Here is an 18216-nt window from a genome sequence, read left to right as displayed (position 1 = left end):
CTCTCTCAGTGAAGAAATTTTCCCTAATATCCAATCTAAACCTCCCCTGGCACAACTTGAGGCCATTTCCTCTTGTCCTATCACTAGTTACTTGGGAGAAGAGACCGACACCCTCGTCGCCACAACCCCCTTTCAGGTAGTTGTAGAGAGCGATAAGGTCTCCTCTCAGCCTCCTCTTCTTCAGACTAAACAACCCCAGTTCCCTCAGCCGCTCCTCATAAGACTTGTGCTCCAGACCCCTCACCATCTTCGTTGCCCTTCTCTGGACACGCTCCAGCACCTCAACATCCTTCTTGTAGTGAGGGGCCCAAAACTGAACACAGGATTCAAGGTGTGGCCTCACCAGTGCTGAGTACAGGGGCACAATCACTTCCCTGCTCCTGCTGGCCACACTATTCCTGATACAGGCCAGGACGCTGTTGGCAATGTGCTTAATGTGTTGCCTTAATGTGCTATTTGCATAAATGTAGAGAACAAGAAAATAAATACCAGTGAAAACAAAAAAGCAGAGCTATGGCCAAATATAGTGTTTGGCAGTTGCTGATTTAAAATAGAAAATGAAATTTTTATCACAGACCCCCCCCCCCAAACTTTCACTGAAAGTTCCCTGCACAAGAATACAAGTACCTTTGGAGCTGCCCATTTCAGCAGGCCAGCTCAGCTGCAGGACTGTCAGGATGGGGCACAACTTTTTTTGGTGAAAAAATGATGCTATTATATTCTAAAGGGTAACGCAATCACCCTTTGAAGCTAACTGGAGGTGGCATGCTGACCTACTGAAAGAGCAGAGTATGGCCATGTTTAAGGTGATGCGTTTTCAAAACTTATTTATCCCTCTTTCTCTAGCATTAATGCTCAACAAAAAGTTATTCAGGCAATTATTTTTTTACTTACATGTGCAAGTTCCTTGTTTGTTTATTGTTAAGCAAAACTAATTTAGCTAAGAATAGAACTGCTGGGTACTTTTGTATTAAACCTCTGTTCTCAAATAGCCATATTTAGCCTAATTTATTATTTAGCCGTATTTTGTTGATGGAAACAGAGTTTCGAAACAGCTTTGCCACTTTTTCTTTTTGCCCGCATTGAAAGTGATGGTGTTGAAAACCAAGTTGCAATTCTTTTGACATTAAAATGGCTGATACGTTTATTTACGCTGTAATTCCTTATGCTGCGGTTACTATAATGTATTGTTAATGTAAAAAACACTGCAATGAACTTCATGTTCTTTAAAGAACTACCAGGCTTACACACTGAAAAAAATATGGAATATGGAGAATAAGATAGCATCTAAAATGTAATGTCTCTTAAAATTTCTGCTTTGGGGGACGGGGAGAGGAGGTCATAGAGGGTGGCATTTTAGAAGGATCCAAGGTATACTAACCACATAAGCTGCCTGAATCTATGTGTTGACTACAGCAACATTAGCTTAAAAACACCCCCAAACCCAGAGACATATACGTAGAAGCAGAGATAATACAGTAGATAGCTTAACTGACAGCTTAGTAGACACATGCATTCCAGCTTGTATGCCAGAAACAGAAATCTGAATGTGAAAGAAGGGGATGAAGACACAGCCCTAAACCTTCTGTGGATGCCCAGACAAATGGATACATTCTCTTCAGCATTTCACACTAGCTCTGCAGTACAGCCATGCCCAGTTTGTTGAAAATGGTTTGAAGAGAGAACGTTAGGCTAGGTTTTCCAACTCTTGACACCCTGCATTGGGACAGGTTAATTAAATGTTTGAAAGTGAAGTAAAAGGTATAGATTTGAATGAGACACTACAGAAAGAGAGGAAAGAAATCTGTATGATGACTTTCTCTGCTTTTGAGTGGGTGGCAACTTTAGGGAGGAATCTGTCAGTTTAAAATTGATTCTGTTTAAAATACTAGAATTCATTTTTCTCCCAGGTAGTTACTGAACTAATCTATGTTTTTATTTCTTTTATGTTCCCTCTTGGATAATACAGAATGATTGTTTTGGTCTGAAAGTTTCACCACTGCATTTGATTTTTGATGGCAAACTGAACCTTTTGCTCTTTAATTTCTTAGTAGTGTGACCACCACAGGCCAAAGTGGCTCTAATCAGTTCTAGGTATCCGAAGTTGCTGTACATGTTTGGAGTCGTGGTGGTGGTGTTAAGTTATGATGTCACTGTGTCTCCATAATGTAGATATTTTAACCTTCTCTGAGCAAAAGGTGAAACTTTTGTACTCTAATGGCTTAGGGAAAAAGCCATATGAATATTTTCAGTAACTAACATAAAAAAAGATATTATTTTGAGCTGGAAACATAGTCTAATACTGAAGCAAATAAGAGTTAATATTTACATGGCAGGATGGAATGAAAGATGAGTGATAATAACATGCTGATGTATGAAAGACCTTGCATCAGCAGATGTGATACACTGATTGTGTGCTTTTTGATGCTATGAAGTGGCATTTTATTGAAGTAGAAAGAAGAAAATGTGTACTTTTTATCAATCGTGTTTCTTGTAATCCAATAAATAGCATTTCCAAAGGAAACTACTTTTTGTTAAAAGGACTAGGAATTTTGGATTGAGCAGGGAGAGAGTAACTTCTTTTTCAGAGGAATGCAAAACCCCAAATCCCATAATGCTGTCCCCTTACTGTAAAAAAGAATGTGGAAAAATGTTATAGAACTGTTACATGCACTGCGTACACCTACCTGAACAAATAAATAGCTTGTATTAAAAGTGGCGGTTTTTTTTAATATTCTTACGGTAAATTAAATACCTCTCCGATTCTTGTATCTTGAAGAAACTGGGTCAGTTGAAGTACCAAGTATACATGGACATACAGTGGCACTCCATTCCCTGGTGCACTGATACACTGTCATACACTTGGATCCTCTGAAGGTCTTCGTGATTTATCATGGTTGGCTTATGAATGACTGTCAGAAATTAACATCCACTTTTCACCACACAAATGGACAAGGGTGAATACTGTTGGGGTTTTTTTTGAGTGAAAAAAGCCCTGAAGTTGAGAAGACCACAGCAAACTAGTCAGAAGGAAACCTAAGGATGAACTATTTAAATAGGAGCAAGAAATCTCCCCAACTTTTATGACAGGAAAGATATTTTTAAAAGCCAGATGTGCTATTTTTGTGTCTGCAAAAGCATGGAAACTAGAGGAAGGGTGGTATTTCCTCATGACGCTTGCCAGGAAAAGCCATGATCAGCATGCAAGGTTCTATTCCCAAATTTCTAATTTGAAGGGACAAATACTAGACTCTGCCTGTTTTAGTGCAGTTTGATCTAAGACAATAGCATACTTGAAGTCGTTTTAACTACAGCTTTATATTACACAAAGAGCGAAACTTTCTCATGTCAGAACTTCCCGGGTAAATGATTTTCCCTTGGACTTGCTTTATTTCCAGTGCTCCCTGTAATAACAGATAGATACTAATTAATTTCGCAGCACATGAAATGCAGAGACTAGCAGGAAAGGCGTCTAAAGCAAGAAACTTGCTGTATAGCCATATTAAGGTTAACATGACAATTAAGGCGTGCTGGTGTTATGACTAAGACTAACTGTAGAAACCAAACTGGAAGTGACATTCTAGGCATGACTGATGACCCTTGGCATGTGTAAGAAAGGGAAATACATGCTCTAGAGCACTTTGATGAGATGCTGAGAATAAATACCTTACTAAATGGTATAGAAATTACTGTTCACAATTTTTTTTTTTGTACTGAAAGATACAGTCATAGGGCAAATGAACATTGGGTATCTTGGAAATGCAGGGTAATTTATACCGCTTTTAAAATATCTTTAATCCGTAAGTAATAGGATTCTGCCACAAGTGCCTTTGAGCAGAGCAGAGCCTTCCTGACAACTTTTAAGTGGTTAAAAGTCTCAAAGAAAAGTAACATGAATGCTCTGGATTTAGTTTTAGATTATTCCACAAACCTGAAAATTTTATAAACAGTTATTGTATTATTTACATAATATATTGGTCTGTGTATTTTTTGACATCTAAAGTAGGCTGGCAGCTGTTAGTCACAAAGTATTTGTGGAAGGAAATCCACCTCCAGCTTACTAGCAGTCACCAAGGATTTTAAAGATTGAATGGACTCAAAAACTTGTATATTTTCAGTGCCAATATTTAGCACAGTTCCTATTTAGATTGAGACAGTCTAACCACTGATGGAATGAAGAGGTTTCACTGTCATACCTGGAAATGGCTTTCATGATACTTTTCTTAGTATTTGCTACCACTCTGTGGATTTCTGTAACAGCTTTATATTGGCATCTGTTTTCTACCACCCTTGGGAAAGTATTTTCTCACACTGGCAGACTGCTAGACATCCACCCATACAAGCCTGAGGATGGTCATAACCCAGCCTTCTAACAGTGAGGAACTGTACTCAGAAAAGCACCATTTTCTTTCTGTCAATGCAAATAGTTTGGGTTGTCTACCTTGGCCTTTGAATAAGGGAAAACTTTATCAAATAATTTGCCCATTGGTCTGTCTGCGTTCCTGAGTATTTTCAGTTCTTTTCTATTACAGGTGTTCTAAAGTGCTCAGTGAGAGTATACCAGCAGGTTAGAACTGAATAGTTATGTGCAAAGGGGTAGGAGGAACTTGATTGGACTTCAGACCTAGAGGTGTCTATCCCTGAATGCCACACAAAGATTACAGGGAAACCTGAACTGGGGGGAGGAAAAGCAAAGGTAATTAGGTTGAAGGTTTATTGTTGCCTAAGTTTATATGTAGTAAAACCCCAACTAGAAAGACAAAGCATTAGCTTAACCAAACATTTCAAGATCTCCTCTGACTGACTTGTGTTAAACTTGTTTGCTAGATGGGACTAATGAAGTATCAGTCTGGGGTGAGAGCAGCCTGATTAAGAATCTGTTCTCCTGGTTATAGGGCGAGACTGCAGGTTACTGGATATTGAAAGTCAAGCTTTGCTACTGCATGCTGTCAAGTCTTTTCATCCATCTTTCCTTTATTAAAAAAACAGATATATTAAGCTGATCCTAAGGACTTAGGTCAGTTCCATGTCTGAAAACCTCACCCTCTCTCCATAAGGTGGAAGTGCTAGTTTACACATACAGTGGTACTGGCAGTGGTTCGACTCTTTCAGATTCAAATTGGAGTCCTAGGCAGGCAGGAATACTTTGCTGAGAGGCACAGAACATCCTGTGAGGTATATGTTGCCTTTATTTCAGGGCATGAAATTGGCAATTCTGGCAATTTTGCTGTATGAATGCAAAAGTAGGCACTTCAGACAGATTCGTTTAAGCTTTGGACGTCTTACTCATAAGAACACAATACAATGCTCAAACACTGATGTTTATAAATGGTATGAAGCATGCCATTTTTATTAAGTTCCTCTAAAATCCAACTAAAATTTTCTGATTGAAAATCAGATGAGATCGTCAGTAGGTAGATAGATGACTTGAGACAAGACCTAAAGCAACGATTGGAGTGTTGTTGTTAGCACTTGCCAAGAAAGGTGGCAGAAAGCAAAACTCAAAAAACATGTAGTAAAAGAATGTGAAAAGAATTAAAGAATGGAAATAGTTATCCAACAAAATAGTTTATCCGAAGTTTTATAAGTGAGGATCAGGAATGTGCTATGAAAGTCAGAAGCCACATTAGTGGATGGAAAAAGATGATCAGAGTGCATTACACAGTTACGGTGCTATGCAAATACATAACTAGAGATAAAGACAACGATATTGCTATGCCTTAGGAAACCCCTAAACATGAAGGGGAGGATAGAGGAAGCAGGGAAGGATCACAGTCTTAAAAGGAAGGAAGTTTTATACAGGGAAAAATAAGGATGAGAAGTTCAGCCTCACTAGGTGTCTATCAGGTTAGTAGGCAGCAGTGCTAGTAAATATTGGTCTGTAACAGTCAGACTCTGCATAGGCCATTCTGCTTTTTCGAGGTGGAGATGATCAGTGACGGCAGTTAGCTATGGCTCTGTCAATATAGTTAAGGTCCAGAGATCTCTTTAAACGTACACTGTCTTTCCCCAACATACAATGAGGCTAGAAGCAAGAAATTCTCTACTAATACACCTTTCCCAAGATCAAGCATCTCTTCTGTCAGGGCGTTGCTTACATGGGTTAATACTTTCTGCAGCTGTCTTCTAAGTTCGTTCCTATTTAGGTCTGATAAATAAAATTCTCAGCCAACTGAAAAGCCATTCTAACTGGCCATTTAGCCAAAAACTGTAGGCTGAGAGTAGAACACCAGTAAAAGACAACCCCTTAACCTTAACATGCATCAAACCAAGATGTAGGAAGACTTAGTATTGAGCACAGTCACACTTCAACACTATATACAGCTTGAACTTGGCAGGTGGCTTATACCAAACTAAAGCATGGAAACAGGGCAAATTTGAAGAAAATATAATACAGACTTGAAAGAGGCTGTTCCTCTGAAGCACCAAGCTTTATTTAGCGAGGTCAGCTCACAGTTTCTTCCCTCACGCTATATAGTGTCTGACATGACTTTAAGAAATGCTATTGTGACTGAATACTAGGAATGAGAGAAAGGAAGAATAGCTTGAAATTGAGGAAAGCAAACACCTTGAAGGGAGAACTAGGCAGTGTGTCTTCTCATAAGGGCTTTGATTAACTTTTTTTTTTTTCTGAAGCGTATTGTAGAAGATGCACAGGCAGCTTCCTTCCTATCACAAGTGATACCAGCTATATTGACTGCCTTGAAACATCCCTCCTAAAACAGTTTTGAGCCTCTCTACAGCTAGAAAATGCAGACAATCTTCAAGCACAAGCTTGGTCTCTTGTCTTTCAACAATTTCCCATTAAGACTGTTCATTTCTCTGTGACAATAACACTGGGCATCTTTTCTTTTGTGACTGTATAAAGCTTTGAGTGCTCTTGATAAGTATGATCCAGCCTCTCCTGTGACTCAGTTGGCTATTCCTTCCATAAATTCTTTTAACAGCAGTCAAATCAAAGTCACTCCCTTAACAATGAACCAGATTCCTGCAGCTGCATCCTTCCTGCTAACCTAGTAAAGGTAGAAGTGCTTAATGCAATCTGAAAGTAAAGTTGATGATGACTTTGCACCTAGTAGTATTATCTCCTTCAATTCATGGTGAACTAACCTTCAAAGTAGTTGAGCACTCTTTTGCTATTTGTACTGTTTTTCCCCTCTAAGCACAAGCAGTGTCCCGCTAGATTGGGTTTATACAATAACCAACCCAGCTGGTTTAGAAAAAGGCTATGCCTTTCCCTGTAGTGAACTAAAACACTTAATGTGCTGTCAGTCCTATCCACAATGACACTTTGTAGTATCCATTTGCTTTGCAACAAGCACTTCATTTGAGTTAGAGACAGAAGCCTGGGGAAGTCTCAGATTTCTATGGTGATCACTGTGTTCTTCTGTTAGCAAGCAGTTACTAAGACTGGAAATGAGGCTATTCGAACTGCAGGAGCCTAGAAAAGTCTCAGTATGCTTAAGTGTCCTCTAAGATTGTGGTTTTGACTTACTACAAGTTAATAGGTAAGCTGTATATACACCCGGGATTCAGTTACTTCAAAGGAACTATAGCAAAAAATGTGTAACAATCTGACCTCCATAATATTAAACATCACAGAAATGGGAAGTAGATTTTGCAAGTATTTCAGAATTCAGAAGCCATTTAGTATCAAAGAGATTGTGAATTTTTAGATATATTTTTATTTTTATATATATAATATATATAAATATACATACATATATATAAAAATAAAGATCCATTTTATCTTTCTACAAACATATTATAGATGACCATAGTTTTTGATCACAAGAGTACAAACTTCTTCACTTTATAGCTGTTCAGCCTACGTGTACTGGAGTTATGAGCAAGAATAATTTGATCAAACAAGAGTTTATATAATACTTTATAAGAGAACTTTTATTTAACAGTAGACTGTCTGAGTAAATTAGGTTGATAGAAGCAACTAATTTCAGCACTAACACAGCCAAGTACCTGGTGAGTTCACGACTTGACTTCAGTTTCTTCTACTTGAGGTACTGTATCCCAAACTGGTTCCTGAATGTGTTCAGGTATTTTCTCTATCTTAGTCTAAAAGGAAAGCAAAGCAACCATTTATTATACTAACTATTTAACATCTAACTGCTTTGCTTTATTTAGTCTGGTCTGAGATATTTATCAGATTAAAAATGCCACCTAGTGGCGTTTTCAAGCAATACAGCCTCTTTACCATTTAATAACTTTGGAAAATGTTCCTTCCAAACTCCATGCATTTCGTTCCTGACTTTCTAAAGACTTCCGTATTTTTTGGTACCTGCATCAGTACTTAGTCTTGTAACAGTTAATAATGTGAGATGGAAACTTACCTTTTTTACTTCCATGGCAACCCCTTCAGGTAAGTTTCGTTGAACATACTCCAAGTAAACTGCAGCAGTACTGCTTGTTAGGTATTTTAACTACAACAGAAATAATGTTTTTTTAATGAACTAGTATATTGATACTTCAAACAGAACACAAAAAAAATGTTTGCCCTAACTTCTCTAGTTCTTGCTACAGGATGAAACATCTTACAGGAAGGCAGATTCCGTAATATTGAACAGAGGCAGTTGAGCTGTACACAACTCTGACGCAAGTATAAAGGAGTTATTTCACCCACAGAATTGGGCATACTGTCTGTGATCACAGGCATTGATTATGATGGAAGTGGTGGATCTTAACACTGCAAGCATCAGATGAAATGAATTACAGGTTATGCAAGAATTAGCAGCTTTTGTATACTCTCAATGTTCAAGCGAAGTCCCATTTTGTTAAGCATTGTGCAAATATACAGCAAGACACCCAGGAGCCACAAAATGCTGGCACTAGACCTTTCTTCTAAGAAAGTCAACCACAGCTGCATTCTAAACCATACATAAGTCTGTGTCATCAGCCACACAGCTAGTGGTTTGTATATGCTTCCTTTCTTATATTTCCCCCACGCAGTTTTAGTTTGCCACATGATGTTGCATAGGGCCAAAGTACGTGTGTTCAAAAACATCAGAAAAACTCACAAAGAACAGAACCCTTAGTAACTGGTAATGACAATGATTTAATTGCATCTTCTTGGCTCCCTGAGAAACCTCCATCCCACTGATCCTCGGAAAGCAAGAGCATAAAACATATTCTACATTTTTTTTTTAATCATTCTTTCAGCTGTTAATATGATGGTCAAAACCAGCCTTTTAATTAAAAAATTACATATTTGGGTACATTGTACATGTAGAAGAAGTACATTCAAAATAACTCATGTTACACTTCATGTATCTAGGTCAGCTGTTTTCTGCTCTTCCCTGCACTCTCCTCCCAAACCCAAGTAATCAGGAAGTTTGTGTTCACCCCTGAACTAACATCTACTAACATCTTTGAACTGTGCAGCTAGAACACTCTTTCTTACCTCCAAACACATGTAATGTGTTCTCATTTCATACTGAACTCTGTGCTTCTTGTAAATGTGTACAGATTTTAAGAGTGTAAATCGTTCTATTGTCTTTGGAGGTTTATGTCTGAACAAAGCACAAAAAGAAAATGTCATTTTACATAAAGGATGCCAATACAAATTATCTGAAAGATTACACTGAAATCACTGTTCTTATTTGACGTTTAGAAGATCTACAAGGAAGTGTTAAACACTGGTACAATTTATTATTAATCCACATGGGCATGGTTAATACTCAGGTATTCACCAGCATTAGCTCAGGGAAGCTTGCGACAACTGTACTTAAGAGTACTGTCAATATCCTTCACGTAGTTAAAATGCATTTTGACTATGGCAGTGCTGAGTGTAGAACTGCTGCTGCTTTCTCATCACTGTGTTGCCATCTAAGAAGCGCTAGATTTATCATCTGAGAAAAAAATTTTTCTTCTGAAAAAAAAAAAGAAAATGCTTCGAAGCACACAACCTGAATTACAGTAGATGACACGAGAAGCATCTGACACCACATCACTCTACAGGTTGGTTACTTACACCTTTTCAACAGAGATGCCAAGTTCTTTAGCTGCAAGCACTGCAAAATATTCATAGCTGTCCAATACAGCTTTATCGTGGCCTTTAACTAGAAGGGACAATCTCTTATACAGTGTTTCTGGCTCATCAGAAAGAGATACCTGCATTTTTAAAGAAAGGACAAGAGTTAGCACTTCATGTTCTCCTTAAATAATAAACACACTGAATATTTTCTTAGCCTGTGTGCCCCATTTGTAAAAGAGGAAAAAACCCACACACTTTTAGCTGCTTATTTTAGTTTATCTGCAAGAGGCTGACAGCATGACCTTGATTGACAGTTCTCTCTTATCAGGGAAGGCAAAAGCGTGAAGAGACACCCAACTTCTGAACACTTAGGTAGAATTTATTGATCAGAAAAGGAAAGGGAATGCCAGATAAATATAAGGAGGACAACAGTTGCAAAGGCAAGAATGAAACTCATCGTTAAAGCAAGTATGGAGCAGCAGTATTTGTACTTTAAATAGCTATGTGAGAACACTCAAAATTCTCAGACTTTGCCTGGGTATGGACAGTAACTAGAAAATTATGGACAGTAACCGTAACTCCAACTTTACTAAGTCAGTTAGAAGGCTACTTTAAACAGTAAGCTTCCCCAGGCATATTATCCTTTCTGTTTGTCCAGGTACAAGTTTGTGACTTCGAGTTAGAGCTTCAACTTCTGATGGCCTGCGCTCACTGATCATCTAAAAAGCCTTGACTTGTCCGGGAAGCACTGATTTTTCCCACAGGTTTACTCCCAGGCAGTTAAGTACAGTAAATCCAGTACGTACCAGACATGGCAGGAAGGCTGGGTCTGCACTGTGGATCTAATACTGCCTATAATATTTTGGCTTGCCTGCATGTATTACACATATTGGAACAGGTGTTTCTAAAGTCTTTTGTCAAAATCAAGGCATTTGGATTCTTGATCCAAATGGGGATCAAAAGGGGCAGGGGGAAGTATCTCTAATACCAATAATCCAAAATGTTTCTTTCCCTACAGCACATCTGACATGATTAAGACAGAATTTTAAAAAGCTGAAAAAAAAAGGAATTCAAGTTTTCCTGTAAACCCTCTTTATTATTAAGACAATATACAAAATATCATTCTATGAAACACTTACCAAAGGATTAGTCTTAGGCTCCAGTGTATCAACATGGGACCCAGCCAGCCGTGCTCCCATCAAGTGGGAGTTGCTAGAAGTGTGGTAATGGGGAAAGCATAAAATAAGTTGTTAAGGTTGCATTTTTTTGGGAGTGTGGAGGAAAAGTGGAAAGAAGGAGAACCTTTTATACTTACGGAAGAAAACACTGCTTTTGCACGATTCTGCTTGCATAATTGACAGGAAAAGCTGATCCCTGTATAAAAAAAATAGGTTCTGGGTTGCCTTTTTTATTCCCAAACCAGAAAGTAGCCAGTTAATACAGGTTTATTAAGGGTTACTTTTTTTGCACACCAGAGCATAACATGTTCCTAGGCATTGATTTACCAAACTAGAAAGTTTGTTCTGTCAGAAAACACAGGAAAACAGAAGCATGGAAATGTATTTTAGTATACAATAGCACCTAAAATAAGGAACACATTAAGGGAACAATGTAACAGCATACATCTATTATTAACCAGGCACCTGAACATCAATCACAAAGTATTTTTTTAGCAGAAAAATATATTTTGTGTGGCATCAGATACCATTTCTATATATGACAATATTTTCTCTTTAGTTTTACTTTCATAGTACAGTATCTATTACTTTGTGTTGTAAAACCAATTCAAAACAATATCCTATGAAAGCAAAAATTCAACCTCTGAATTTATCTTGAAGTTTCCCGTTTTCTCAGAAAAAGGTTCCTTGTGATTTTGAACACCTTTGAGAGAACACTGAAATAGAAATACTTCTAACAAGTAAATCACAGAATCACAGAATCACTAGGTTGGAAAGGACCTTCAAGATCATCAAGTCCAACCATTAATCCAGCGCCACCATGTCCCCTAAACCATGTCCTGAAGTGCCACATCCACACGTTTTTTGAATACTTCCAGAGATGGCGACTCCACCACCTCCCTGGGCAGCCTGTTCCAATGCTTGACCACTCTCTCAGTGAAGAAATTTTTCCTAATATCCAATCTAAACCTGCCCTGGTGCAACGTGAGGCCATTTCCTCTTGTCCTATCACTAGTTACTTGGGAGAAGAGACCAACACCCTCGTCGTCACAACCCCCTTTCAGGTAGTTGTAGAGAGCGATAAGGTCTCCTCTCAGCCTCCTCTTCTTCAGACTAAACAACCCCAGTTCCCTCAGCCGCTCCTCATAAGACTTGTGCTCCAGACCCTTCACCATCTTCGTTGCCCTTCTCTGGACACGCTCCAGCACCTCAACATCCTTCTTGTAGTGAGGGGCCCAAAACTGAACACAGGATTCAAGGTGCGGCCTCACCAGTGCTGAGTATAGGGGCACAATCACTTCCCTACTCCTGCTGGCCACACTATTCCTGATACAGGCCAGGACGCTGTTGGCCTTCTTGAACCGTGTTTAAAAGATAACACGATTTTTCTCTGCTAAAAAGGGAATACAACTGTTAATCAAGATGCAACATTAGTGTCTTTCATACTAGAAAAAAATCACTCCCTTCTGAATGTTACATGGCTTCTGGCTTCCTTCCATTAATTCTGAATTTGGTAAAGTTATAGACTACCTGGGGGGGGGGAAGGAATCAGAACTCTCACTTGCTTAAGAGCCACTCAAGGCTTCAGCAGAATGCTGAATGAAAATTAGCTACTTACTAGCCCCTTGATACTCATATTTAGCTGGAGTCATAGGTTTACAAGAGAAGACAGATATCCCACATATCAGTCATAGAGGTGACTGTAAAATCAAAACATAAGAAAACAGCCAGAATTGACACTTTTCCAGGTAATCTTAATATAGCCATTCATGGATATGCATAACTAACTACATGATGCTATTAGGTCCCTAACCTTCTCCGGTATGCATTATATATTAATTATAGATCAGCAGCGACTGAAGCTTCTTTCTGAAGTAACTCTGCATCCAATAAGGAAGATGACTGCAGGAAGAGGCAGGAGAGTTTCCTGTTTACAAAGCAGACTGTTTGTAAAGCGCAGCCAAATGTCTCCCCTGAGGCAAGCCGCTCAAATCCAGATGTTCAGATGAGCACTGGTGTTCTTAAGTGCGTGACACAACAAGCAACTCTAGGAGCACTGAAAATTTGCCACTACAGTTGATGACCATTCAGAATGTTGCAAAGTTCATGTTGGGATCTACTTGAGGCTTAATACCTAAAATTAAAGAAATATGTCTGGTAAAACTATCTTGATCTTTGCACCTCAATTCTCTACCTCCTAAGTCAGAATACTGCTTCCTTTTCATTCAACACCGATACGAAGTACAGTAACATCATCATCTAACATAATTTCAGGGAGCAGATAAGCCCATCAGCATAGAAGATTATATTCAGTGCAGGGCTTAAACTGTGTGTGCAAGTATATGGCACACAATCTGACTCAGATAACAAATATAAGACTATTGACTGGAATTGTAACTAAGAGTTGTACGTGGTTTTGGTTTTTGTGTGTATGCAGCCTCTGCTATGTGTTCTTTTACTTCTACTGCTTGACCTTGTAATACAGATTTATTATTTGCATGCAGAGATATGTACACTCGTAGCATATTGTATTATGTGGTTTTGGAAAGGAAGAAAAAAAAAATCAGTCTTTGTGTAACAAAGATGAATAAAACAAAACATGATGAAACAGTAGAGTTCTATCCCACATACTAAGCTCTGCAGCCTTCACAATATTCTATGATTGTGCATATTATTCCCACAACATGCCGTCTCCTTTTGTTACTAATGATGCATGTATGCATCAAGTCAAAAGTTTTTGTAAAATAAAATAGGTGCTCTGTGCAAATTTTGACAGAACAATGCATTGAGTACCCTAGGTAGTAAAGATGGCATTCAGCAGGCAGTAAAGTATATTTTAACAGCTTGCTTTATTCTCCGATTTAAATATACATGATGCACCCTTGCTAACGGCCATCATAATAGATGGAAAAGACACTGAAGACTGCATCATAATAGAATTCAATCTCCTGACGAAACAAAATTATCCCTCTCCTAATGCAAGATAGCCTTTGTTTTGTTTGGCTGAGAGATCCTGAAGTACTCGGGAGAAGACTGATGCCTGGAAGGTGAGCAAGTCCAGAACACAACACATAGAGAAAGGAAGAGAGTTTAGGGCTTCAGAAAATTAATAGGAAACCCCCAACACCGTTTTCTCAACTTGAGAGAAAGCAAACACTTTTAAAAAGTCAAAACCAGCATTAAACATCAATAGTCTAAAATGTTTTCCTATTTTTTTACTTTATAACGTCAAGATTTGAAACTTGGAAACTTTGAAACTAGGAGCAGGCTTCGCACATGACCTCCAAATCCAAGTCATCTACTCTTCACCATCCCTTACACCCAGAGTAATCGCCGCAAAAAGAGGACTGCAGGAAAGCGTTTTGAGGACCCGTTACGCCGATGATGGCGGCCAAGGACGCTGTAAAACCTCAACCTCCCCGCAGTCAAAAGAAAGCTACCTGTAATCCCCCCTGCCCGCGGAAGCCCACCGAAGAAGGCAGGCCGGCTCCAATACAGCTCGCACCACAGAGGCGATGCCGGGGTCTGCATAGCTCCGAGCACCGGCCCTCAGTCGTGCGGCTAAGCCTGCGCGGGACGGGGTGAAGCGCTACACTAGCTCCCTTTTCCCTCTCCCCGCAGGAGTGAAAATGCCGAAGGAAAGGAAGAGGAGGATAACAGGGCTTGCCCGTTCCCTCTCCCGCCACACACCCCACCTGACAGAGCCGGCGCCACAAGCACCCCGCCGCCATCTTGCCTCCGCCCCAACCCGCCGACCATAGCGCGCGGCCCGGAAGGAGAAGAGCGGCCTCATTCCCCCACTTCCCCAAAGGCCCCGGCGGCCGAAGAGCGTCCCCCGCCGCCATGGAGGAGCAAGCAACCCTGCTAGGGAAGAGAATGCATTGCGGAACCGTGCGGCAGGGCCTGCTCGGGGGTGGGGGGCGGGGAGACGAGTTGGGAGCTCGTATGGCGCCGGACGGCGCCATACGAGCTCCCAACTCGTCTCCCCACCCCCGGCTCTGCCTTCCCCGAGCGTTGCTTCAGTGAAGCACCGGCGCTGTAACGGCTCTCCTCCCCTCCGCCCGCGCCCAAACCGCTTCCCGCCAACGATCGCCCCCGTCACCCCCTGACACACGCTCTCCCTCCCGTTTTCCAGGAGAAAACGCTTCCCTCCTCCACTCCCGGAGGGAAGAAAGCAGGAATTGCTCATTTCTCCGACCCCGAGGCAGGGCAGGTGATTTTTATTTTTTATTTTCTTCTGAAGCTGAGAGGTAAAAGGATGATTCTTCAGCTTTCTGCCCCGAGAACGCTTTTTACCACAACTCTTAACCAAACCTAACTGTATAGAGGCGAATACATCAAATTTTTTTTGGCCTGGAACAATTCAGGAATCCTTTGAAAAACAATTACCCATCAACTTAGCGTTCAGCTTTATCCCCCGCTTAAAAATACTTAAAAATAAGTATACATCCTGTTAGCAAAACCCAGCCAATTATGTTTTACCAAAGTATAAAAATGACTGGAAGTGTCATATAAACCCCTTTCCTTTTACACATATAAATAGCAGATTATACAGGTTCTGGTCAGTACCAAATATTTAAAGGGAGGGGGAATAAACAAGTATTAATTCATGCCACTACACCATCCTAATACACACATTCAGGTAGGTAGCAACCTGAAATTAAGCTGTGTGCAAATCAAATGCTAACAGCAGGAACCTGAAACCAGCATAGATCACAAGCTATATCAAATGCATATTTTTATTTTGTTACTTCCTCTGCCACCTAAATTACAGTCTGCTTTTTACACTAAAGCACCTAAAATATTTACAACCATCTTCTAATAAAATAACAGTTAAATATTGAAAATAAGATCTTTCTCATAAAATATGTTTTCTATATGTACAGGTTTTATCAAAGAGGACTAAGTTCAATAGTGAACAGTTTTCCATCAACCATCAGCAAGAAAACAACTTTTCTAAAATAAAACTATGTCCAACTTATGTACAAATAGGCAGAACAGCATCTGTTTAACATCAGCCAATGCAACACTTAATAATAATGAACTCAATGTTTGAGGCCTAAATTGTGTACTGCTTAAGGAATGTGCATTTCTTTTTGTTTCCTTTATGAATAACTTCTTTGGTTATCATTGTTCTATTATCTTCTTGGCTGTACAATGAAACAGCACCCAATTAATGTTACAGAACCAGGCATATATGTGTATGTATATTTATATATACTAGGTTTAGCACAGATACCTGTCCAATTGTTGCTAGAAAAATTCCACTGTGGATTCTTTAATACAGAGCTGCTCTTCAGAATCAAGCTCACAAATTTCTACTATATTTCTCTGTCTTCAAGCAGAACTCACTGACTTCAATTATCAATTTGCTTAAACACTCTGTTTTTTCTCCCACCATTACAGGGGAATCTGAAAACACGTTTCCATTTTCCAGTGTAGCAGCCTTTCTCAGAAAAGTCCTTAGAAGTTCAGAGTGATACAAGTTTGGAAGAGAAAGAGGAGACTCTACCGGGTTGTTTGTAACACAGGCTCCTAAAAGCCAACACAAGTTACAGCTCACAAAAGCCTCCACTTTGCAAACCACTAAGACTTGCACAATCTACAAAATTTATTATCAGTGGATCTAGTTGGCAGTATACAGCTGAACACCCAGTCTGCTGAACCTGCGTTGCATGGCCTCCGTAGAACTGACATGTCACAGCATGGACAAGAACTGCTGGGGAGCATGCTGACTGGCATTTCGGGAAAGAAAAGGCGGCTGCTGCCCAACTTCCTGAAAGTCACAGGTACAGTAACTGAGAACATCACCCCTTACACAGCAGAGGGAGTGAAATTCCAACCACTGGTCAAAACCAACTAAAAAAACCCTCTGGAACAACCCCAAAAAACACTAGAACATACCACATACACAGGAACTTCACTAACCTGAAACTGAGAAGTGATTTCCATTCTCCTGAAGGGTTGTTCTTTAGTATCAGAACATTCGACCTCAAGTAGAAACTTAGGTCATTTGGCTTCACATGTTTGGCTTTGACAGAGAAGGCACTTCTCTGCCATGAGTGCCACCGGTTTTGAACTTGTGTGGTCTGGTACACCTATACAAAAGTACCATGGTTTACCCTCATTTTGCATAGTTACACAAGGAAGAAAGACAGTAGAGATCCACCATCTTTCAGATTCTGCTTAAGATGTTAGGACTGTGGCAAAAAAAAAAAAAAAACACCAACAAAACAAAACCCAGCCCATAAAAAAACCAAACCACCCTGAAATCTGGAAGATCTGAAATCAATCTTAGAAAATATTTTATTAAGTTAGCAATACTCTTCTACTGTGCAAAATCCACAAAAAAAATCAGTGCTGCTACCTGTGAAAGCTCTAAGATCAGTACTTCTATTCTGTAATTAAAGGTCCACTCAACCTAACTCCAATTCTTCCTTAATTCTTTAATTCTGCAAGGTACAATTCTTTTGAGATCCTATTTACTTAGACAAATCTAGATTTATATAAATGGTGTTAGATATCCAGCATGTAGACCTGAACCTCAGGGAGGAGAAACAGTAATTAAACAGCAATGTCAACTCACCTTTCAAGTATGTTTTACTAAACAAACAACAGTCAAATTTGATGTAATGAGGACTGAAAATGGCACAAGAACAACATTTCCTGCCTACAGGTAATAACTGACACATGCTGAAGGCATATGCTCCATCAGTCTCTGCTCCACAGGCAAGAACGTCTCCCTGTATCTGCCTGGTGAGAGAGCAAGCTCCTGCATTGCTCAAGCATACACTCTCCTACAACCACTGAGATGACCATTCAACAGTGTGATTTATTGTCACAGCAAAATAGATTTCCAGTGCAATCTGATTACCAAGGCAATGTTCCTGATTCAGTGTTCCCATCAGATGATGTGAACCACAGCACAACTACCATCTTTCTTCAATCCTTGAATTAGGTCATCTTCAAATCAGCAGATCAAAACGTTGCTAAAATGGAAGCTCCAAAACATACCGCGTAACTAATGCTTTTACAAACTGCCTAAACATG

At 39.6% G+C, this 18216-nt stretch overlaps 1 protein-coding gene across 1 annotated transcript; it reads right to left on the bottom strand.

Moving 5' to 3' along the window:
- Positions 1-7986: 7986 nt before the first annotated feature.
- Positions 7987-14897, bottom strand: MRPS10 (mitochondrial ribosomal protein S10; the record flags this gene model as incomplete). The annotated part of the gene is made up of 7 exons (XM_081997141.1): positions 7987-8073; positions 8349-8438; positions 9416-9524; positions 9986-10125; positions 11128-11200; positions 11304-11362; positions 14862-14897. 7 exons carry the CDS (start codon positions 14895-14897, stop codon positions 7987-7989), a joined length of 594 nt encoding a protein of 197 aa, XP_081853267.1.
- Between the last annotated feature and the right edge of the window lie 3319 nt (positions 14898-18216).

The sequence above is a fragment of the Phaethon aethereus genome (genome assembly GCF_964289735.1).
Source record: "Phaethon aethereus genome assembly, chromosome: 3".
Taxonomy (NCBI): Eukaryota; Metazoa; Chordata; class Aves; order Phaethontiformes; family Phaethontidae; genus Phaethon; species Phaethon aethereus.
The sequence above is the reverse complement of the archived record's forward strand: the minus strand, read 5'-3'. Positions and strand labels throughout refer to the sequence as shown.